The 25086-nt window shown below is 38.5% G+C and overlaps 2 protein-coding genes and 1 long non-coding RNA gene across 3 annotated transcripts in view; 1 reads left to right on the top strand and 2 right to left on the bottom strand.

The window, feature by feature from the left end:
* Positions 1-2491: 2491 nt before the first annotated feature.
* LOC102229669 (cGMP-inhibited 3',5'-cyclic phosphodiesterase A-like) overlaps positions 2492-25086 on the top strand; it is a 70692-nt gene continuing 48097 nt past the window's right edge. The window contains exon 1 of the mRNA XM_014469516.2: positions 2492-3397. Within this exon, the coding sequence (XP_014325002.2) occupies positions 2492-3397 (906 nt within the window). The remainder of the gene's footprint in view (positions 3398-25086) is intronic.
* On the bottom strand, positions 12407-13007 carry LOC111611992. The gene is made up of 3 exons (XR_002754345.1): positions 12858-13007; positions 12662-12774; positions 12407-12589 (listed from the first exon to the last, which is right to left on the bottom strand). It is a non-coding gene; the product is annotated as an uncharacterized LOC111611992 (long non-coding RNA).
* Positions 14463-15948, bottom strand: LOC111611991 (piggyBac transposable element-derived protein 3-like). Its single transcript, XM_023351357.1, has 2 exons — positions 15610-15948; positions 14463-15501 (listed from the first exon to the last, which is right to left on the bottom strand). Exons 1-2 carry the CDS (start codon positions 15800-15802, stop codon positions 15023-15025), a joined length of 672 nt encoding a protein of 223 aa, XP_023207125.1. The 5' UTR covers positions 15803-15948; the 3' UTR covers positions 14463-15022.

The following is a 25086-nucleotide window of genomic DNA, read 5'->3' as shown; positions in this document are numbered from 1 at the left end:
TAGTGAAGGCCCAATAATAGTCATAAATGAAATGTTGGAAGTTTACAAGATTGTAAAACAGGATAAAGTAAATCCAAAAGATTACATTTTGGCCTCCTGCATGTTAAAGTGCCCTAAAAATAGCAATAAATAGTACATAGATTTATGTGCTGATAGCATTTGACTTATTATTCTGACTCGTGTTGCATAAGATTGAATGTAGTACATAAAAACACTGCCCTTATGTTACACTCCCTTTTAAATATATAATGCAACAAATAAGAGGTTTTGAATATTTCTGATGTATTTGTACTCCCCAGTCAAACAGATGTTTATGACATTTCACCTTCAAAATAAGAGATAATCCAGCAGTTTTTTTTAGAGACAGGGTATTTATTAGTTTTTTGTGAATTATTAATAGGTCTGAAAGAGATGACAGACTTGAGTGGCTTTACATGACTGCGTGGGCCTCTTTAAAATCCTCTCATAAAATGTAGGCCAAGCGAGGGAAGACTGCTAACTTGCTCTTCAATCTGTCACAAAGAACAAAAAGGATGATGTGATTTAAGGTTTTAGACCAAAATAATTCACTATATATATATATATATATATAATATTTATTATTATTTTATTTTTTATTATTTATTGCTAGATAAAAAAGCTCATTTCGATGGCTTGTGCTTTTCCTTTTTTGCTGTGTCTATAATTTAAAATCTTTTGTCGTGGATGGAGGGAGGGAAGTACTGCAGCAGTAGCACATGCAAATAAACCTTTATGTGCTTGTGTTTGAAACCAACATTATGTGTTTGTTAAGCAGTTCATGGGAGGAATGCCATGAAAAAACCTTTCCCTACCTTCACATTCGTAAATGTGTGTGTGTTTTTTTTTTAGCAAACTTTTCTTGAACTTCTATTTTGGATGAGACCAAGAGTAGGCTTTTCATAACAAAGGATGTTTATTGTTAAGTACAGCTAAGGATCTGTGATGCTGTGGGATTGTTTCTTCCCCAGAGGCCTTAGGAACCTTGTTAAAGTGTATGGCATCCTGAGCAGCTATAAAATATACATTTTAAATGAAGATCTTGTGGCTCTATCAGTCATATGAAATTGGGAGTCATTTTGGTCTCTCAGCAGGATAATGTTTAAAATTATTTGGCCAAACCAGAAATGATTCATTAGACAGAAACCTTTTACCATCCCCATCTCAACCTACAGTCCTAAATCCTAGAAGAGGTAGTCCTCGGCTGCCTGGGCGGCGGGGCTCTGCTTGTCGTCTGGCCGGGACAGGGAGTGTCCATCCTCGTCTTCATTAGCATCATTAAGGTTAAGCTTGAGCAAATATCTCTTCGTGATGATGCTCCATTTATCCTGACGTGGTTGCAATGGACTGTTTCAGCCATCATTCGAAATTGAAAAGGTCTCCAGTAAATCTGAGGGCCACACAGAGACTCAGAGGCCAGGTCACACAAAGGCAATGCAAAACACTCACACCTACGAGCAATTTCGAAAAACCAATTAATTTAACGGTAATTGTTTTGGACTGGGAGAAAACCTGGAAAGAACCCATGAATGCATGGTGAGAATATTGCCTCATTGCATCAAGACCCCAGAATTCAAGGCAACAGTGCTGCTGCCAATTGTGTCACAGTGCAGTCTTGAGAATTTGTTTTAGAAAAATAACCTTTTCTCATTTCAGGAGTTTTGCTTTGCTAACAGACTGCATTCAAATCAGTGGTAAGATTTTTCAGAAATCTTTAATTCAGGTTGTTTCAACCATCTTTACCGGTGTGGCGACGTGGAGTAGGACTCTTAGGATGATCAAGCAAATTTTATAAGTAAGTTTGTTTTTAAGTTGTTGTTTTTTGTCGGGTGGGGGGGGGGGCTTTGACCTTTCACTGACGCATCCTCCTGTTTAACAGTATGATGGAGAACAGGAACCTTTTGGTATCTTCTCCCTTTTTAACTGCGCTATGCTTCTAAAATATATCACGGGATTACTATAGTTAATGCCCATAATGAGACCGCTCCATCTTCCAGAACAAGCCGGGAAATCTTTATGTAAACATGGCAAGCATCCACTGCGAACTGAGTCACATCCAGGGCAGACTGCAGCCTGCAGACTGAGCAGGGCTGAAACGTGATGGAGTAATCACCGGAGCGGCACAAAATAGGGGATAATGTCTGGTGGGTGGGGAGAGAAAAGAAGGAGAGAGCGAGAGAGGCTGCTGTGTGGAGGAGCCGAGGCAGTGGCCTAGATGTGTGAAACGCCAGGGGTTGCTTTTTTTGGTTCACTGCTTGACTTCCAGGGGCAACTATGAGTGTAATATGGAAGCTATAAGCCATAAAACTAAGAAAAGTTGTGCAAACATGACTTTAACCGTTTTAGACGTCGGCCAAGCACGAGAGATCAGTTTGTGCACAGATGAACATGGAGCATGTGAATGAAACACTCACACTTAAAGTAAATATATCATATCCCCGGACAGGCATCCAAACGAGCCTGAGCGACAAAGATGTCCTTGGAGGCAGACAGCGACAGAGATTCATCAGGAGGCGCACATGACAAACATCCCCGGGCGGCGTTGGAGCGCAGCGGCTACGTGAAGACATGTGTCACTCCGCTGCACCGGGACGAGCGGAGCCAGTCGTGGCTGAGACTCTCCGCGATATGGACTTGCAGAAGAGTGTCCTCTGCTGTCTGCGTCGCCTCCGTCTCCGCTCTCCTCGCTCTGCTGCTCAGATTGGTCGAGTGGGATGCAAGCAGCAGCAGCAGCGGAAATAGTAGCTGCGTCGGCTCTCGTTTCCACTCAACGGCGGGCTGCACCGTGGAGCTGCTTCTCACTGCGTGCCACTGCGTCTTGCCTGTTTTTACACTCGTAAGTGCCTTCTTCTGGGTCTGGCTCTGCTTGATTCGCTGCGGGCTGCTGATCCGGAGCGCGCTCTTCCTGTTAGCGGTGTGCCACCTGGGCGAAGCCGCGGCGCAGTCGCTGCTGCGCGGCGCGGAGGAGTTGTCGTCCCTGACCGCAACCCTGGTAGTCCTCGGCTGCCTGGGCGGCGGGGCTCTGCTTGTCGTCCGGCCGGGACAGGGAGTGTCCATCCTCGTCTTCATTAGCGTCATCAGGGCCGTGTCCCTTCTCTCTCTAAGCAGGGTCCGGGCCAGTTGGAGACCCTACCTGGCCTACCTGCTGGGGCTGCTGGGGGTTTTGCTTGCGAGGTATGCTGACCGGCTTTTGCCGGCCTCAGGGACCAGCGGGACGGGGTGCTGTAGCTCTGTGACCGGGGCGAAGGAGGAGGACATCCCTGTCTTCAAAAGGAGACGGAGGTCCAGCTCCATAGCGGCCTCGGAGATGATGGCTCACAGTCAGAGCAACAGCAAGTCCCACCGCAGGACTTCACTGCCCTGCATTCCGCGGGACCAGGTAAGACATGTCCAACTTTAGACATCTGTATTAGATCATGTCGGGATGTCTAGCTGCTGCTTCTGATTTATTTATTTATTTTAATCAGCCATGGAGAAGCCCGTGAGGGCTTTTTGCTTTCTCTGATGGCATGCAGCAGCTTTGCACGGCTTTCTGAGCATCGGGACAAGTGGAATAACAGCCCGCAAAACAAAGCAATGTCATTATGGTGACGATGACGGCTGTTTGCTCTGTAGGCCGTGTAGGCCTATAGGTTCGCAGACTGACTACATTCAGAAAAAATAGAAATAAAAAAACAGAATGAACTTAACCGATAAAATGTTTGCGAATTCACAAACGTGTTGCAGCCGGATATGTGTTAAAAAAATAAGGGATTATCCACATAACAGAGGAGTTTATTGCCTGTACAGATACATCCCAGTAAATTAGAATTTAAACCAACAGTTTTTTTTTAATTCAGTGACTCCAAAACAATATGTGTATTACTTATTTCAAATATTTATTTATTTATTTATTTTCTTATGATTTGGCTTACAGCCATTGAAAACCCTGAAATTAGTCTCAGAAGATTAGAACATGAGAATATAAAAAAGAAAAAAAAAAGATTAAAACAGAAATGTCAGCTTATGTAAAGTTTCCCCATATTCCTCATAGTTGATGTGGTCAGTACTTACTCAGGGCTCATTGTGCATAAATGCTTGTATGTAGTTTGTGGCGTGGTGGCAGTGGCACCGCTGGGGTAATAAGGAAGTCCAGGTTGCTTTTAAAGTGTCCTTCAGCTTGTTAAGGCAGCAAGTCTTCCTGTTGCACATGAACGTTTTTCTGCCACACTTTCCGCTTCCACTTAACTTTCTATTGATTGTATGCTTAAAATTGACTTTGTAGCCCAGAATATAACATTCATGTGTTTAAGAACTATTTTGGTTTGGTTCTATTCAGCATTGTAATTTTCTGAAAAACTAACATTTTATTTCCATGGACTTCAATTCATTCATTAATTCAATTCATAAATGAAAATGTGTACTAGTATATCTTTCTATTTTTAACGAGTTTCTATATTAAATAAGTTAACTTTTCCATCATATTCTATTTTACTGAGCTACCCCTGATGCAGGATAACTGTATGCAAAAGTGGAGCTCTAATGACATTTGATTTTCTTAATACATGTGTTAGCTTGTGATAGGGGATGCATTTAGTTAACCCAAGTGGCTCCCATCCAAGCAGCCCATTGTGAGGTCACATTTGAGCAAAATCCATATGGGGTTCACATACAAAGTTAATTTCTGAAAAGCAATTATGTAAGCTGACCAGACGTACATGCAGAAAGTTTTATAGTGGCTGCCCCATTAGGACCGCTAATAATCTCAGTATGGTGCAGCAAGAAAAATAACAGAATTTTAGGAGTTTTAAAGTGCTAGAGTTAAATTATAGGTGCAATTAAAAATATGTTTTTAAGGAATCTAGAAGTTTGTATTTTCATATTTCAAAGTGCTAGTACACCAAAACCAAGATGATTCTATCCTGTTTAAATTATTATAAATAAACAAAAAAATGCATATTGCACCTCATGCCTGTTCTTTCCTCTCTTTATGCATAGACATATTATGCATCATTGACTGTCTGACTGTGAGGGCGTAGCAGGAAAAAGGCAAAGCTAGTATAGTTACTGTAATGGGTGGCATTATGATTTTTGTTTTTTAAAGTCACCTTCTTAAAGATTTCTTGCTTTTGCTTTCTTGTCACAATTAAAAGTCTCAAGTCAAAACATGTTTTGTTACATCAAGCAGACTGGAGTAAATGCAAAAAGCAGATTTTTGAAATCACCTGTGTAATTTATTAAGGGGGAAGGGTGGAAGGAAAAGTTGTCCAAACCAACTTGGCACTATGTGAATAGCGTCTTAAACCTATCATCTGCCATCAAGTTTTTTTGTTAACTGTCAAGGAATTTTGACTGCACTCTTCTGTGCAGATTTGTTTCCATTTATTCCTGCTCGTCATGTGTTTTAGAACATGAATGCCCCCTTTATGGTCACGTCACATTATGTCAATTGATTTTCAGCTCAGACGTGGACTGGGCAAAAGCCTTAATTTCTTCTCCCTTTTAGGGTTGGACTTGGTTGTGTGCTTTGGGACATTGTCCTGCTGCATAACCCAAGTGAGGTTGAACTGAAGGTCTTCATGAATTTCTGCTAGAGAGAAGTTTCTGAAGAAGGTTCAATTACTTATGAATAGTCATATGGGATCTAAACTATAAAAGCAACCCAGTACACTACCACCACCATGCTTGACTGTCAGCAGGATGTTGTGTTTCTGAAATATTGTTTTTGCTTTATGCCACACACAATAGGGCTGCGTGTCTGGAGAGCTGCTGTTTGAAGCTGTTGCAGAGATTAAAATGTCTCAGTTTTAATCTGAGACATTTTGTCAGTTTGAGATTTTATTTTAATGCAAATGAGGATATTTATAGATTTACTTTTATCGACTTGTATGTTGACTGAACCAATGAGTTATTGCTAATCTAAACTTGGTATTAAATATTGCCACCAGTATTTAATACTGGTGACAAGTGTTTCATGTAAGAATGCAGTTATTATTGAACATTATCTATAAACCTTTTTGCTGTATTCCAATGTAATCATTGTAAGAAATTAAATTTACAACGGTCCAAAATTCCTTTTTATAGTGCACTGTTCTAATATTCTTTTGATTGGTGGGCTCTAAAATTAATCATCCACATACTGGTGTTTATATTTAATTTTGGAGGTTTTTTTTTTTTTTTACTTCTTGCTGTGCACTCTGTTTGTGCTGTTGATAAACAAATGGAGGGTGCATTCCTTCTACCAAGGTTGCGAGTGCCCATGAATGTGTGTGCACATGCAAAGGTGTTGAGTGAGATGTTAAGTGACACTATTTTGAAAGACTCTGCTTATCCTGGTTGCTCTACTGTGATGTCATACCAGACTTTAGTCCTTTGGCGAGCATTTGCTGTGGAAATGCAAACCGTTCAGGACTTACTGTAAATTTGGGGCAAATCACGATACATTTATGGTGAATAAAATGGGTTAAATGAAGACGTTTAGAAGGTTTTTATGGGAATTCATTTGACTTAAAAATGTGTTTTGAATTTTAAATAGTAATTTTAGGACTGTTAGTCTGTGTTTCTCGTTTTATTAAGTAGTATAATTTTGTGAAACATGTGTAGCACCTATCGCTCATGGTTTTTATTTTATTTTATTACTGATTTATCTTCCTACATTGAATATAATAACATACATATAAACCAGGGTTTCGAGAAGTTCCCCAATAAATTTTGATGCCTGCTATGATGTTATGGGTATCATTTATTGACTTATTTATTTGTATGAGCTGTTTAATGAGCTAGTGGTGGAGAAACAACAAAATGTTACAGGACCACAATTTATCCCCCGCCATCGGTGGCCATGCTGACTAGCCTGAGCATTCATGACAGAATCCGTTGTGGGGAACCAGCTGTAGAGTAGCAGAGAGCAGAGAATGTCTATGAGGAAGTTTGTCTTGGTCTTACATATTGTCCTCAAAGATGTATATTTTTGTTTATCCACAGTGAAACACTTATTGTAATTTTGAAAAGATGGTCTCTATTTCCCATAAGTAGCATAGATTTTAATGTGTTAAAAAATTTAATGCAATTAGTTGCATTTTTTAAACGCACAAAATTTCTGAGCTGGAAATTGTTTCTTGTCTGTTCATAAAACTGATGCACAAGTGACATCCACAAACAACAGCGATGGATGAAAAGTTCCTCGTGGCTCACTGGGGGTTAATTAATGCTTAAAAAGAAAACATCTGATGAGAAGCTGGAAAAGACTGTCATTTTGTGCATGTTGTGAGAAAAGAAGTTGGGCTATCACTGAATAATAGCATCTCAATGCATAACATGTTGAGGCAAGCACAGACATCCCCAACACTAATATCTCTGTCCACAGTCCACCTTTCTAAAGAAGTTAGATCATTCAAAAGTACATGCATGTTCCTGAATCATTTGAAAGAGCACTTTGAATAACTTAAATAACAGATTCAAAACAATAAAAACATTTGTTGTTGAGCTCCTATGTCTATTCAATAATTTAGCAGCAAAAAAGGTTTTTCAACTGAAAATGGTTTTCAATTAAAATCCGTCTAATTTTGGTTAAAAAAAATTTAATCGAGTGCCACTCATAGTTTTTGATCATAACTGTGTTTGTTCAAAGGTGTTTGGACACCTCCTAGTTAAAGTTAAAGGTGGATGTGATCAGTTCATGCACTGCAGGACTGAGGTCACATCTAATCCTTTGTGTGATATTTGTTTTCAGGATAATCCAAGAATGTGGGATCTGTTTTAAAGTAAAAATGTGTTTGATTAAAACATAATTAGCATATTCAAATTAAGAATGATGATATTCAGATTAGATTTGAGAATTGATGGATTTAGATTGAGGGAAAGGAAGAAATTTGTCACAAGAAATATAGGGTATTGATAGGCTTGACTATGAAATCTCAACCATCTGCAGTTCACAGAATGGGTACACAAAGTACAGCTAAGTACTTTATGTACCCCATAACTGTAGGAGCAGTTTCATGTTTTGCCTCTGTACCCCATAACTGCTTAAAACTAAAGATCTGGGTGACGTGAAAGAAGAAAATGAGTACAACAGTTCAAGGGAAAATTGTGAATAAAAGAGGAGGGATCACGTCTGCACTTCAGATATTTAAAACAAAATCTAATCAATAATTATCTATATCAACTGATATGGAAAGCATTTATCGTGACACGTTTTTCAGTCATATTGTCCAGCCCTAGCTTTTAGTCTTTTTTTTTTTTTAAATCCCAGTGCTTAGAAAATTAACTCATAATCTCACATAAATAATACAAAATATAAATAGTAGGATACATTTATTTTCGTCATTTAAGTACCTTTCTGGTGTCTGGTGCTTTACATTGAGCTGTCAATTCCTTGTCAATTGCTTGCGAACGTTTGAAGAAAATTTAAGCTTTACATGAGCCGGCCTCGTTTGCACCAATATGTAGCAGCAGCAGCTAAAACGCATTGCTTGTTTATTGATCGAATACATGAACAAAACTCTGACAGCACAGAATTGTTAGATCACACCCACAAATTTATCTGTCTCTTTGTATTTCTCTTCTTATGGTAAATTTAATTTTAATTCGGGCTACTTTTTCTACTTTGAAAAAAATCACATCACCATTTTACTTAAATAAACAGCGGCATGATGGATCCCATTCATCCATTGTCTGTGCACCCTTATTTTCACAGTTGGTTCCTATCTCCAGCAGTGATTGGGTGAGAGACAGGGCAACCTGGAGACAAAGAACACACACATGGGCTCAAGGGTAATTTAGAGTAACCAATTAACAGTGGAAGCAGGGTTTTCCCCAGAAAACTTGCTAAGCCCAGTGGTCGGGGTGCCAAGGCGGTCCACCAGTGGTCCACCGTGTTTTTGTATTAAAAGATGTTAAGTTGACAGGAAAAGTAAAAATATTACTGGATAATTGTATGTTGCAGGAAGACATCACCAGTGAAATGATATTTAAATCCACAACTAGTCTTAAAAACAACAAATCAAAAAGCACAATTAAAATGAATATTAATTATTTGCACTTTTGCTTAATCCAAATTAAGTCAGCAGCTTCATAAAGTTCCCCAGGGCTTCAGGGACCATAAATGCTAATATTTTAACACAGACCACAGACACATAAATGTAACATTTGTTTATTGAGATGATCAATGCTGCTAAATTTGATTTAATGGCTTCAGCATACATAAATTAAAAGATTGTAAATTGTTAAACATTTATATATAAGATTTTAAGGAGCTGGGATGTTTACTTTGTAAAAGTTCAAAAAACAATATTCATAGTTAAATTGTTTTGTTACCATAGCAACAATCTGATGCTGTGAGTTTAATCTTTGAGTTTGAGCTCTGTTTGCCCACAAATACAAACTAGTAAACTGCAATTATAACTTATTGCTTTTTAGGTTGGCCAATTAAACTACTCCCTTTCTCCCAGATTTCACTAAATCTAACAGATAAGCTGTTAGAGGTGCTGATGTTTTCAGCAGCACGAGGGGCCCCCAAGTCAAATTCTCCTCAAGGCCTCATGCAGCCTTGGACCGGCCCTGCACGAGTTAAATCCGCTGCACTGCTCAGAGATGCGCAACAAACGGGAGATTTAATGTAATGCTGCTAATGTGGCTTTAGTAATTTTTCTATTTCGTGTCTGTTGAGTTTTTAACAAGGGGACTCAGAAACTATTTTGGTTGGTCCAGTTTATGGGACAAGTTTCTCAAATCTCTGCGCAGCCATGTGCATTAACTCTGTCTAACAGTGGGGTTCGTAAAGCATGGCGGGCTGCCAGGCCTATAATATACTGGGGGAAACGCTGGTGGAAGGAAACCAGGGTAGATAGAATCCATGCATACAAACATGCAACAGATCCATGTTGGAGTAACATCTTTGAGTAACATATTTTATGTATAGTCTCTGTTGTCATTTTTTCACATACCTGGATGGAGTTAAAACCCTACTTGCTTTAAATTAAATATATCTGTCAATAATGGCCAAAATTAGGTCTGATTTGATTTCATCTTCCACGGTGTCAATAATCCATCATCCTGTATGAGTTGTTTACTGGCTTTTGTGGGGTTTATTTCTTAGGAAAAGTTTTTTTTAATACAAATTATGGCAATCTGAGAATAAAGCTGAATTCTTTATAGTGCCCCAAGCAGCCAAATAAAGATTTGATGAATTAATCAAAAAGTAGGGCGGGCTTCCATTAAGTGAGGTCTCTTCGGAAATTCAGCATGTTGAGTAAATCTTCACTAGTGCAGACTAAGTGTCTGCATAGGTTACCATAAAATTAATTATCGTTGTTGGTTAATCTCTGTGACCTTTGATTAGCCCTTGTGTAGACTCTACAGCAGTGGAGCATACTGTATATGCAGCATATGTGTTGTCTAATCATTGAGCAATTTTCATGACAACATCAGTACTCAAATAATATGTGGTACCGTGACTTAGATGGTGATAGAAAGTATGTGCTGCTCTTGTAAATGGGGAAGACAACGATTCTGGAGGATTTTTGTTTTAGTTGCAAATCTTCTGAGGCCATCAAAATGGAAGATAGAATAGTGAAATAGGATTATTCATGTTTTGGTCCAATTTTTTGTTGTTTGCATATAAAATATGAATAAAAGAATACATTTATTTGGTTATCGCTGTGAGGCCCCGAATGTCTGAGCAGTGTACACACACCTTAAAACATGTGTCCACATACTGTCCCAGCTTTCACTCTCATCTGTAAGCTCCAAACATCCACCCATCAGTTGTTTCACTCTTGATGCTTGGCTGTTCATTGCTAATTGGTATCTAGGGAACACTGAGTTAGTGCACTATCTGTAGTATTAGAACGGCTCCATTACCCATTCTGCCTCATCGTGCCTGCAACAGAAATGATGACAAATTGAACTCAGAAGGTGGAGAGGAAAGCTAACTCTCAGCTGACCAGCTGCAGAGGAGATGATGTCCTTCTGTTTACTGTCCTGGCTGTAAAATTACACGTTTTACCTGTAGACTGGTCAGGGAATTTAAATTGTCTCCCAGAAACATAAGCATATTGAAAGTAATTATGTGAACAGTCCAAACTGTTTAAATTCTTATTCCCTACATACATTTGATTTATAGAATAAAGACAATTAATCTACATCATGCAAAGAACAGCACTGAGCAAAGACGTTTTCCTTGTAAGAGCAATGTTTGTCTTGTAACCTTTAAACTAAACCTGAATTAGTTGATCTTGATCTTCCAACTTTCTGAAGGGGTTTCAAGGTTTTCCATGGACATTTTTTTTTTTTTTTTTACAAATCTTTTGTTCAGTACCTGCCCATTTTTTGTAGCAATGTTGTCATTAGTGCTCAGCATGGTCAAACTGAAGTCGAACTGTCACATGGTTTTGTGTGTGCAGTTTCGCACACACCCTTCAAGCTCCACAAGACACACAGAGCTGAGCTCCTGCACTGTAAAAAAAAACGGCCTCATTTTACGGTAAAAAACTGGCAGCTGAGTTGCCAGAAGTTTACCGTCTTTATACGGTAAAAGTCTGGCAACCAAAACTGCCAGTTTTTTACCGTATTTCTAAAATACGGTAAAATTCTGGCAACCACAGCTGCCAGTTTTTTACCGTATTTGCTAAATGCAGGATTTTACCGTATTTTTGAAATACGGTAAAATTCTGGCAACCACAGCTGCCAGTTTTTTACCGTATTTGCTAAATGCAGGAATTTACCGTATTTTTAAAATACGGTAAAATTCTGGCAACCACAGCTGCCAGTTTGTCACCGTATTTTGTAAATGCAGGATTTTACCGTATTTTTAATATACGGTAAAATTCTGGCAACCACAGCTGCCAGTTTGTCACCGTATTTTGTAAATGCAGGATTTTACCGTAATTTTAATATACGGTAAAATTCTGGCAACCACAGCTGCCAGTTTTTCACCGTATTTTGTACATGCAGGATTTTACCGTATTTTTAATATACGGTAAAATACCGTACTTCCTAAAATATTTTAAAAAAAATAAAATGTGGTTTTGCCGTAGTAAATACGGTCATGCTGACTGAGGCATAATATCTACATGAGTGAAAAACACATCCAGACTGTATGATATATTGACATTTTATTGTAAACCCTCCCCCCCAAAAAAAACTTATGGTAAATTACTGGTCTCTGTTCCTACCAGAATTTTACCATACAAATTATAGTACAACAACCAAGGAAGTGTAACTTGTCAAGCATTTCTATACAGAAAGTTATAAAGAAAATAATTTCTAATTAAACAAAAATACAGATTACGAGTAATCCACTTAAAGAAACAATTTCTATTTAAAAAGTCAAGTTAAAAAAAGAACTGATTCTATTTTATGTCCAGTTTCCTCACGGTATTACTGAGATCTGGAAAACAAAAACAAAACAAACAGTATGTGTCCACATAAGAGATAACATATTGTAGAAGACAAAATGGTGATAAAAGGATTCTTGTTCTGGGTTGAGAGTCACAAGTCGCTGAGATCAGACGTTGCTCAGGATGGTTGTAGTCTTCCCAGTCACAGGTTGAAATTGAGACTCGCATGTTGTCAATCGGGTGTTTCCTCTCTGCTGGAAAACAAAAAGAAAAAGTTAGAAAGATGCACTACATGAACATCTTATTCGCTTAAATGTTTGTTTCACCTTTGTTGACTTGCATATGGACACAGGTACTTCAACCAGGTGGTGTGATCATTTCTGACTGAAAATTCAGTAGTTAAACCTTTGTTTGTTGTCAACAGGTGTGATCCTCTGGTCTGCAACCAGACAAAATACACAAACAAAAAACAAATAAAAACAAATATAACTGTTTTAGGCAATTTATGAAATAGATACTCACCATTTATCTGAGTCTCATGAAGGCCAATAGGTTGTCTTCAACCATTTATGTAAGTTACATTTCCTGCAAGCTAGCAGAAACAAAGCTGTAAATGTGAACACTTTTCATACAGGCAAACAAATTGATACAGCTGAGACAATTTATGCTAGGTTAGTTTTTCTCAGTCACTTTTGGTGCATTTCTCGAGTCATTGTTGGCATTTACAAAACAGTAAGCGCATTTCTCAAAACAATTTGTAGAAACAGGAAAAATAGCATTTGTTTGCTTTCAAAATCCTTAGTTCAGCTCTTAAAATCCTGTCTGTTAACATATCAGTGACTCAAAATAATAAGTTATAGTCTCTCTATGTACAGATAAGACAGTCAAATCGATTAGTCATGAGAAGAGACTACAAAAGGATCATTTACGCCAGTGTTTCTCAACCCTGGTCCTCAACGCCCCCCTGCTCTGCATGTTTTAGATGTGCCTCTACTCCAGAACAGCTGATTCAAATGATTGGATGACAATCAAGTACTGCAGAAGCTTGTTAATCATCCAGAGATACAATTCAGGTGTGTGGCAGAAGGGAAATACCTAAACCTGCAGGACAGGGTGACGCTGAAGACCAGGATTGAGAAACACTGATTTACGCTTTTGCTATAATTTATTCATGGACCATGCCATGGTGATTCAGAAAGAAAAAGACAGAAATGCAGAGAACAAAAAAAGTAGAAAAGGAGCCACAGGACAATCTCCTCAAGGAAAACTGTACAGTGCTGTAGAAATTACATTACATTTTAATTTCCATAGTCACTTTGTTCCTTAACTCCACTGAGGAATCTTTCTTCCTCAGTGGGGTTAAGGAATGAACAGTAGGGTGGGAGGACCTCCATCAGCATCATGTTGTGGGTCTCAGCCATGTCCTGATGTTGGACTGATGGAAACTGGCAGATGTCCTCAGCCTCTTCTGACTCTTCTTCTGCTTTCCTCCCAACTATTTCCTCCTCAGCCTCACTCCTCTTCTTCTCTCTGGCTGTTCACTCTGCCCAGATACTTGTTCATCAGTTCTCAGACATGTAACATTGTGTTGTGTTCTGACTATATAGAGCATAATGTTGCCAACAGATGGTTCACAAGATGCACCTCCAATCTGTTTCAGAAAACTGGTTGATCGTTGGTTGAGCTAATGGTTCATACACTGACCTGTTAGAGAAACTCAGGACTCACTTGGGAGCAATTTACCAATTCAGGACAGATTTAGAAAATAATAGAATATAAATTAATTAATATATGATTCACATTATGACAACTTTAAGACTTATGCATGTTAAGACTTACACAATGAACTGATGCTATTTTGGAAGTTGAGAATTCAACACAGACACGTTGTTGTCCTGTTGTCCTCATTTTCTGTATACACCCTTTATCCTCCGGGTCAAAATGACCCGTCTTCAATAAACCCCCAATATAAGCAGCTTAATTGAATTTTAAACACCAAATTCTATCTTGTATATTGTCACTCACCACAAAATGTGTGAATACTTGACTTTTCCCTCTCCACTTGAATTTCTATAGCTTAAGAAAAAAAATGTGCAAAATGAGTTTCGAATGCATTTTTATTCATCACAGTGACTAATTTTCTTTTACTTTTCTCCAGTGAACAAGAGGATGTACAATACAAAAATATGAAAAATAACATAACCCATTCAACTAATTGGCACATGTAGGGCAGTATGCAAGTGCACAGCCTTTGCAGATATATTTCTTACACCTGCAGCACACAGTATGTGTTTTACAGTCTGAGGGCAGAACTGACATCTCTTCCTCTTACTTGGCTTAGCTGAGGAAGTGGCTGTGGTAGATGGATCCTCAGGTTGATCAGGAGCTGCTGCACTCTGAATAGCTTTCACAACTGCTGCTGAGGCTTCTGTGTGGGGGACATGCTTCCTTCTTTCAATGAGTGGAGTTACAAGTGCCTTTCCTAGCTGCTCCAGGAACACCCTCTTCTTGTTGTGCTTATGAGACATCCAGGTTGGGTTGATCTCTATCCAAATCACAAAGGCATTGTAGGAGGACACATCAATGATGTTGTGGAAGATGACCAGGGGCCAGCGGGCAGTCATTCTTCTGCAGCTATATGCTCCAATCACCTTATCTAGGTTGTCCACACCTCCTTTGTTTCGGTTTTATTCCAGGATGATGATTGGCTTCCTGTCCTCACGGTCACTAATGTCGCCGTCTTTGTGCAGTGTGCTCAGAAGAACTACATTCTTGTTTTTCTTTGGGAGGTAGGAAACTAGAGTGGTGGTGGGTGTGAAGGCAAACTTTGAGGAGAAGACCTCTCTCTCCTTTGACCCAAGCAGTGCAGGTGGGAGCTCAGGCTTGTTCTTTTGAACTGTACCAACCATGGTGATCTTCCTCTTCAGGAGCTGCTGTCCGAGTTCATAAGAGTTGAAGAAATTGTCACATGTCACATTGTGACCCCTCAGTCCCTCTGTCACATCAAGCACAACTCGCAACCCCTGGTTCTTCTCTGGGCATCCACTGGTTGACTTCCCAGTATAGACTTGCATTTTCCAAGCATAGCTTGATTCAGAAGCCACCCATGACTTGATCCCATATTTTGCTGGCTTGCTGGGCATATACTGCCGGAAAGGACAACAACCTTTGGACAAAAGACATTAGCATCAGTGATTAGTATCAGTGTCACAGAAAACAGTCAAAGAAATCAATAGTGAAAATCACTTTTATTACAAATATGAAAACAGATTACCTCTAAATGGAACCAGTTGCTCATCCACTGTTACATCAGGCTCTGGATTGTAGAGGTAGGGCAACCGCTCCACCCACTTGTCCCATACCTCTCTTATGGCTGCAAGTTTGTCTGTCATACGTCTTGCTGGTCTTGATTCACGGTCATCAAATCGCATCAGTCTTGAGTAGGTGTGAAAGAGTTTGACTGGCATTGTGGCTCGGAAAATTGGCCTTCCACTCTCTGCTCACTTCTGCTACTGATTGATCTGAGACACAACTAAAACTTTGTAACATTTTATGGTTTGTAAATAACTCTGTGACCTTGATTTCAACTCCATTTGCCTCACGGGTCATTTTGACCTGAAGACCATCTTTGTACCTTTTTTTGTACAGCTTACATGGAAATGAGAATAAAAGCAACACTGAACTTTTTCTATTGTCTGGGCCAATCTAGGAAAAGTCTTAAAATCTCAAGTTAAAAAAATTACATTTAGGGGATTGTTTGGGGGGGGGGGGGGGTTTAACACAGTGGCGGGTCATTTTGACCCGAGGACAACAGGAGGGTTAACATATTTTGATCAAGACGATAAAAGCAAATTACAATTATAAAAGCATAGAAGTGTACATAACCAGCTACATGATGTACAAAAGCAAAACTTGCAAAACTAATTTTTTTGATGTGCAGAAGTGACACAGTAATTTGAAGATTGAACAGGTAGTTTTAAGAATTTCAATTCTGTTCTGAGAGATGCACCCAAACTGAGAAAAGCTGTAAAATATTAATATTTAAATTCTCTTATCTTCAAATCCTTCAACTGTCATGGACCCAGTGACTTTAGTGCAAGTATTTTGGGTGTGAGAGTCAAGAGGTCAAAGGAAAATATTAAATAATATCTCTGATGCCAAGCTTTATACTTCTAAGTATTACCAAAGTATTGAAACAAAAGCTAACATGTTCTTCAGAGATTTAACTTGCATGCATGAACATTTCACACTCAAAGTAATTCAAATTAATTATTGAACCAAACTTGGAAAAAGTTGCTTCTGCCATTAACAATAACTTTAAGCACATGTAGTCTGAAGTAGACCAGAAATATAATCTATGCAGCCATTCCTACAGAAACATTAATGGAAGTGTTGCATCTGTGAAGATTAAATGTTCCATATAGTAAAAATATCTAGCTGCAGTGCATGTACATAAACAGCATGGCTCAGAAACTACACATTTCTTTGTCAGTTGGTTAAAGTTAGCTAACTTCAGTTGAAACCGTGAAAGGGACTCACCTGTGATGTGTTGCCCTTCTCCTCCTGAACGTGCAAAAATAGCAGAAATTTGATTTCAAAGACAGTAGCAGCATCTTGACAAGGACCAGGCCTACTGGGCTCTCAGCACCCTAGTTAGCAACCTTAGTTAGCACAGTGACTTTACTGTGTTGAGTTCAGGACACCACTACAGGAACAGAGTTAAAAGAATCTTGCTGCTGATGCTGAAGGATCAAGCAGCAATGCAAACTAGATAATTATTTGTTTACATGACAAATAACAGTCTCCATTTACTGTAAACCCTACTATTTATCACAATTACAAAATGAAAAACTCTCTAGACCAGGGGTCCCCAAACTACGGCCTGCGTCATTTGGTCTGGCAATGCCGGATCTGGCCCGCCTCCTCATACCAGAGAGCATTCAGTGTATTTTTTCATATATTGTATTTTCTGGTTTGTGGATTTCTCTTCAACCACCAGGGGGCTCTTGAGCAGATGTTAAACTAACTTTCCCTCAAATATATACTAGTCAGTCCCAGTCACCGTTTCACTCACGGTTTTTTCCATTTCCATTCTGGGTAAAAATCTATCTAAAAGCGACCGCGAATGTGTCGTAGTCAGCAACCCCCCCCCCCCCCCCCCCCCCCCGTCGACAGTTTCAAAGACAGAACAGCCCCCCCCCCCCCCCCCCCCCCCCGCCGACAATAAGTTTCTAAGGTATCTTTCTCCAAAAACTAAGACCGGCCCCCGAGCAGAGAAAGGAACAGCTATGTGGCCCTCGCAGGAAAAAGTTTGGGGACCCCTGCTCTAGACTATTCTCTACTAATAGCACAATATTCAAAACCAAGTGTGGGATTTGTGAAACTTCAATGATGGGTGACTTTACAACTTGTATGATTTTGGATAACACTAGAATTGTTCTTTATTGAAGTTTCACAAATCAGATAAAGGTTTTACAAATCCCACACTTGGTTTTAAATATTCTGATATGAGTTGAGAATAATCTAGTCCAGATTTGAAGAGTCTAGGTGTTGTAGTTTTTTAGCTAGAGTAAATTAAAGATGCTGATTGCAGTGAAAAATTAGGTGGAATTGCCCTTTAGCCATTTCCCAAATTGGAAGCAGCAATTGGAAACCAACTTCAGCTTCATTCAAGCAAGAGGGGCTAACATACAGTTCTCTTAATGTTAATGATCAAATGCTCTCATAAATGATGGTGGCGTTGGCTGTAGGAGTTTGCTTTGCAATCGGTGGATCGCCAGATCGATGCCTGGTCTACTGCTGAGATTTCAGTTTGGTGTATTAAAGACATTATTAAAAAAGAAACCAAAATATCACACCAGCATTCTGTTCTTTGTAAAAAATTATTTTGCAGTCTTGTTTACGCTTTTACATTGTAGATCTAAACATCAGCAAAATTTGTAATTTTGGCTGATTGCTACTGTTAAGTTTAGGGTAATTAACTGCTGGCAATATTACAATTTTTTAAGAACTTTACAATTACTTATATTTTTACACTATATTTCTGTATTTTCTACATTCGTGACTGTCACAATTATTTAGGATATATGTTTATTCAGTTATGATAATGCCATGTATTTTCTACGGCAGTATAATGCTGTGAATATTCTGGTCAGTAACTGCTGGCATTTTACAATTTTTTACCGTAAATTTACTGACTTTCTTTGCAGTTTCGACTTACGGTAGTTCCATGTAATTTCTACGGTAATGCAATGTTTTTGGGTACGACGGTCAAAAACTGTTGGTCTTTTACCATTTCTTACCGTAAATTCACTGACTTTCTTTGCAGTTTCGACTTACGGTAGTTCCATGTAATTTCTACGGTAATGCAATGTTTTTGGATACGACGGTCAAAAACTGTTGGTTTTTTACAGTTTTTTACCGTAAATTTACTGACTTTTTTTACAGTGTGTGAAACCCTTCCACTGCAATGTACGTCATGGTCTTTTTGGCATAATTATGTGTGGTTTACAACAGTACAGTAAACACAGCCATCATGGCAGAGAGTAACGACTGTTACGAGTTCACAAGTTTGGAGGAGGAGGAAATAATGATTGACGAGCTGGAACATTTTATTTTCCATGTTACTGTAAGCCAAAAAAAGTGAACACTGGCTGTGCCACTCCTGTACAGACAGAAGTCCTTGGTTTATAATCTTTGTAATTTATAAAGGGATGGGATTCTACTATTATTAAATATAAAAAGTTAATTGCAAGGTCTGCAATAATTTAAAATAAAAATTTAATCGGTAGCCAAACGTTGCCAAAGAATATTTTAACTCAAATACCCTTTCTTTCTGCTGAAATGAAAATGGATTAAGTTCGACAACAAAGATTTATTGAATTCAACAAAAAAGAAATTAATTGTTTTTGATCTGTTACTTAGTTTATTCAACCGTCAGACTGGTGCAAATTGCTGTCATACCCATTCTGTTCTCAAGTGTTTCAGGAAACCCTGAGCATGAGTACATGATCAGGCACATGAAAAAGAACAAGTATTTCTAAAAAATATTTTTTCAGAAATGTGGACTGTGGATGCCGACATTAGCGCAATGTTTTGCTTTGAGTTGGTGCAACCGTCCTCCACTGCGAAAGCAGACGAGGCGGCTGTTAATGTTACTTCAATATTTGGAAGCGTGGCCAACGCTTTGTTCATTTCTTCTGCTGCCATTACTAAAACTACAGGCAGTCTGTACATTGCACAAGGTCACAAAACATGTAGAAATAGACAAACTTACATAAAGGTATTTTTTTAAGTAAAAATTTCAAATTGTTTTGAGAATCACATGATTTCCTGGTGCTCTCTGGCTGACACAAACACACACAGTTATGGTACAGTTTATCCATACTGTATATAATGAAGCTCTCCAGAGTGCAGTTGTACCTGAGAGAAGAGGGGTTTTCATCAAGCGTTGGCTGTGCAGTATTTATGAAGCAGACTGGTACAGCCTGCCGAGCCAGAGGCAAGACAAGCACTCTGCTGATCTGAAAGCTGCAAAATAGCGTAGGCTCAGTTTCATTGTTGCATTTCTGGTGTATTTCTTCTCATTTGAATGAAAGATAATATTTCAATCGTCACCGTGGAGGCTTTAATGAGCTTAATAAGAAGTTTTAACCCAAGCTTTAAAACACCTTTTTAGGTTTTAATTTGAAGGATTGTATTCACATTTTTGTTCTTTTTAATGGTGATCAGAAATGAGAAGATACGTTTGTTTGCCTTTGTGTGGGAGCTTCTAACAGATTAGGAGGAGGTGTATGTCTTTTAGGTCACTCTTATTTCAGAAAATGTCTCAGCAGAACATATAACAAGCTCAGTTTTTGGAAACGCAGCAGAAATGTAACTTCTAATATGCAAAATTACATACATATGTTTCCATTAAAAGTAACAAATGGTGCTGTGTCTGTTTAAAAATTAACAGCAGAAGACGGGAGGCAGATTTTAAAAGAGAAACACGTGCTCTGAAATCTATTTAAGGGGAAGGCCCACATTCTCTCACTGACGCACATACTTTTCCAGGGAGACACACAACCTGCTCCAGTCGCCTGATCTGTCTCACTCGGAATAGTGTCTAGGCCTAATATATCTCTTCTAAGACGATGGCGGATTATGGTCTTTGTTTCGAATGGATGGAGCTGGAAATGTTTTTAATGTATGTATGGATGAAGTTTTTTTTAATGGTGTAAGTCAAGCAAAACAAATTCAGTGAGCATATGAAAGTTTTGATAAATTCAATTATTAGGCACAATTAAAAGACAGCCATGTCCAAGTCTTTCAATATCCAATCTGGCTTAATTATTTAACAATAAATGCTCACACTTGGTAATAAATATGTAATTGTATTCATAGTCAATCCAACAGTTTATGCCCAGGTTATCATACTTCACTGTGTCTTATACACATAACCTACTTTCAGAGATAAATGTCTTTATTAAAAATAATGACACAGTTCCTACACAACCTGGAAAAGTATGGAATTTGATTTAAGGAATTTTCCAAGTGTGGGTAATTTTGTAGAAATAAAATACATTTGAAAATATTTCCATCTGTCCGTCCATCTATCCATCCATTCATCCATCCATCCGAACTCAAAGCCACAGCGCAATAAAAATCTCATTAGTGGCTTTCTTATCAACCTTTGCAATTTTTTGTTATCTTTTGCTTTTCAGGGCTCTACTACTCAGACTTCTGGAAAGAAGATAGAGTATGTAGAGACAGTCGTCATTTCAATAACAATGTGTGCTATATCTTAAATCCAGATGGCTGGTTTAATACATTACTTTGTGTGCCATAATACCACAAATGTCATTTATTCATTCTCCGTATGTAAATAATACATTTGGCAATAATGCCCAAACACTGGATAGATTTTGGGGGGCAAAGAGGCTTCAAGACACCTAGGGCAAAAAATTATGTGGAGAGTGAGGAAAATTTGACTTAATAACAAATAATATTGTTATCTTGATATTAAACAATTGTTGCCACTGTGTGTTTTGCTAATGTTGTGCTGCATGGAGTTCTGCACTACAGTCATCTCCAATATATATATCTTATTCTTTCTGCAGAAAGGGAGCCCAAACAAGCTCAATGAAACGCGATGGAAGCTTTTGGTGGACCATCATTAAATAAATAAATTAATTAAACAATGTAGTTAATGTGGTTGAACAATGTGGAAAAGTAGATTAGATGATTTCATTAGCCTTCTGCCATCAATTCAGTGGGTTTTGGGATTGATGACAAGCCTCATTTTACATTGAAGAGCGTAATGTAAAGTATAAAACCAATCCGGACAAGATGTTGGATTGATGACACTAGTGCTGAAAGCAGCTGATGTGTTTCACTAAGATCAAATCTTCTTTTATGTTTCTACTTTTTCTATGTTCTATTTATGTGGAGGACAGCAGTAATGAACAATCAAACTGAAAAAAACAACAACTATTTTCATAAACAAAATAAAAGCATCTTAGACCTTACTTTGACATGTTCATCACAGAAAAACACAGATAAAAATAAAATGTGCTTTTGTAATTTTGTTATTCAGTCAGAATTTACAAAAAACTGACCAAATATCCTAAAGTATTTTAGTTTTGATAGAAACATGTTTCCCCCCTGTTTTCTCATCACTACATTCTCATAATGTCATGACATTTTCCATCATGACTGTGGATAAAACTTTCATCTTCACATACAGTACAGACCAAAAGTTTGGACACAACTGTGTGTCCAAACTTTTGGTCTGTACTGTACATACAGGCATAAATAATAACAACAGAGCAGAATTGCCAAAGTTTGGACTGTGATGCAAGACAGAATAGTTGATTCTAAGAACATGCATATACCCAGTCTGTTTGTTGTTCCAGTGATACAAATGTGGCATTTTTACTGTGTGCGTGTGGGGGTGTAGGCGTGCGTGTGCGTGAGTGTGGGCGGGGGTGTACCCATGGGTGTGTTACTATAGTGTACCAGTCAAAATTGACTAAGCTTCAGGGAAGAATATACAAGTTTCCTCCTACCTTTGGTGTGTGTCTGTTACACTTGAATTTACCCACTGTGGGACAATGAAGGATAACTACTTGTATCATAATCCGGCTAAGGTGATAAACTTTTAGCATTTCACAAATATTAAATGTTTGTTATTTATTTCTACATTTTTATTTAGGATTATAAAGCAAGTCTTTCCACCAAACCTGATACTGAAGCTTAGCTGCTGCCGGTGCCTATACTTTGCAATACGTTACAGAAGAAAGTTTGAAATTAAGAGAATCTTTAAATATTGTATAGTGTTCCTTTATATATTTTAGATATATTTTATTCAAAGAAACTGGGGGTGGGAGGATGATAGGAAAAAACATGATGGAGAAAGAAGAAGCAAAGATAACAGAGGTATTTGGACGGGGCAAATTCAGCTCCAAGCAACACTCAACAGCTTGAGCATGATTAGTTGTGTATTTACTGTATCATGTGAGTGAGAGAGTGGATGAATGGGGGAGAAACAAGCTGAGAGGGGACCTAAAGCAGGGGGCCATGTGAAAGAGAAGGAGTGAGAGGAGTGCTAAACGAGCGCTGAAAGATTTGTTGGGGGGCATGAGGAAAAAAACAGAGTGAAAGAAAGCTCGGTGCCAAGCGCAGGCAGAGTGTTGATGGTAACAGGACAACAGTTGGCTTCCAAACACAGCAGCGTTCAGAGCTCTTGCATGGCTGTTCCTCTCGACCTCTCCGGGCGCGCTTGGCAGATATTGCACATGCGAATGCTGAATGTCCGTCTTGACGTAAAGTTGAGGAATGAGAGATGCTGCACAGCCTGAAGCTGAAAGGCAGCAGCATATAATTTTCTATCCACTTCTGCATACTGTACATGTCTTCACGCATTCACACACACACACACACACACACACACACGCACACACACACACACACACACGCACACACACACACACACACACACACACACACACACCAACACATACAGTACATACAGATGCTTTCCTGCTGGCTGTCCAGATGGGGTTTGGTGGCCTAGGACAAGGATTGCCTTGTTGCTTCATTCAATGGTGTGTTTTAGCTCCAAAATATGCTTGGTGAAAGGTTTGGAGAGGGAGGGGAGTTGGCCTGGACAGGGGGTAATGTTAAGGAGCAAACCTTAGATCTGTCCATATGTCTGTCTGCTTCTCCACTGTAAACAGTCTCTGACAGCCTGTCAGCAGGAGAGAACTATAAACAGCTAAATGTTTTTAGTTTCATTGGGACCACTTCTCTACAAAATGAAAGGGTTCTGATCCAGTACACGTTGCATAATTAGTTACCCGTCTCTTGCACACAAATCATTGGTTGGTATTCTGAGAATTTTAAAAACCAGTTAAGGGATAAGAGCTAGGAATTTCAAACTATTTATGCAAGAATGATTGGCATTCATCTGGGTTTTTCAGTGTTACGCCTTTAATTTAAAGTCAGTGCTCACACTCTTGCTCCTCACAGTAGCAACACAGTAATTAGTTGCTACTGAGAAGGCAAACTTGTTGTTTTAGGCTATAACGGTTTTCGGGAAACCTAATAAATTTACCTTCCTCACAAGCAGCATTGGGTTTGAAACAGGGCTTGGTGCCATTCCACAAACTTTTACAAGTCCAATTAAAATGTCAGCTTTATTTATTTTATTAGGATGCTCACTGAAAATGTGGTTTACCACCTGTGTTATAATGTGTGTTTCACTCCAAGCTGTAGTTTTGATGAGACAGTGGGCCCAAAAATTCTATTGGCACCAGAGGCAAAGGTGGCATAACACTCAGATGTTATGAAAGCTGAAATATCATTTCTATTGAACTACAGAATTAAAATTTCAAGAATAGATTACAATCTGAGTTTCTTCAATATGATTTTTTTTTTCTTATTACATCTAAAATAACAGCTTGTTGCTGTATTATTCAATATTGTAACTTATATTTATAGCTGGTCTCACATTTCTGCAGATTTCCATTAGATAAAAACTGGTGGGCTTGTTAGGCTTAGTAACTATTTTATAGATTGACTTTGTTTTTCATCTGTTCTTGAATTATTTTAGATTGGGTTTGAATTTGTTGCTTTTAGAGAGTTTTAAGCCAACTGGTTGTCCAACAAGTTTTATTCAAAAGCAGATGTGGTGCCATTTGGTCCATCCTAAGTCCGTGTGTACATGACAATGTTTCCAAACACATTTTCTGTTGGATATCTGCAAAAAATTGCACACAATAGCAGAATGAAAATGCTCTGCCTGTAGAGGCTTTCTGCTTTCTTTCTACTTCTGAATAATCCATCCAGAGGAATTTTATGGCTGCACGATAATGTGGAGATTTCTCTTTTCCTCTCTTATAGCATTTTCTCTGACTGGATAAGTTATCTGCACCAGCTCTGGGCCAAATATAGGTGAGCATTTGGCCTGAACCCAAAAATGGGTCTGGTTCTTTTCCAGTGACCCATAGTTGTTCAAGATTAGCATAATGATGATGTTAAGAAGCCTTGGGTTTCTTTTAACTTTCATCTCATTGGCCGAAACCAATGACAAAAACATGTGAATAGCCAGTAATATCTGGTACGTTAATCAGCTTTGAATTTCCCCACTCCCTAAAACAACACAGATGTGCTTTATAAATAAACTGAATTCAAACACAAAGTTTACAATTTAAAATCCTCTAAAACTGCTATTTCAAACACTGGGTGATTTCCTCATGACTTTAACAGT

Source organism: Xiphophorus maculatus, chromosome 18 (genome assembly GCF_002775205.1).
Source record: "Xiphophorus maculatus strain JP 163 A chromosome 18, X_maculatus-5.0-male, whole genome shotgun sequence".
Classification (NCBI taxonomy): Eukaryota; Metazoa; Chordata; class Actinopteri; order Cyprinodontiformes; family Poeciliidae; genus Xiphophorus; species Xiphophorus maculatus.
The sequence above is the reverse complement of the archived record's forward strand: the minus strand, read 5'-3'. Positions and strand labels throughout refer to the sequence as shown.

Coding starts and splice junctions, on each gene's coding strand:
- LOC111611991 (XM_023351357.1), bottom strand. CDS start 15,802: ATGCCAGTCAAACTCTTTCACACCTACTCAAGACTGATGCGATTTGAT. Junction 15,502..15,609: donor GCAACTGGTTCCATTTAGAG/GTAATCTGTTTT, acceptor TTTTGTCCAAAG/GTTGTTGTCCTTTCCGGCAG.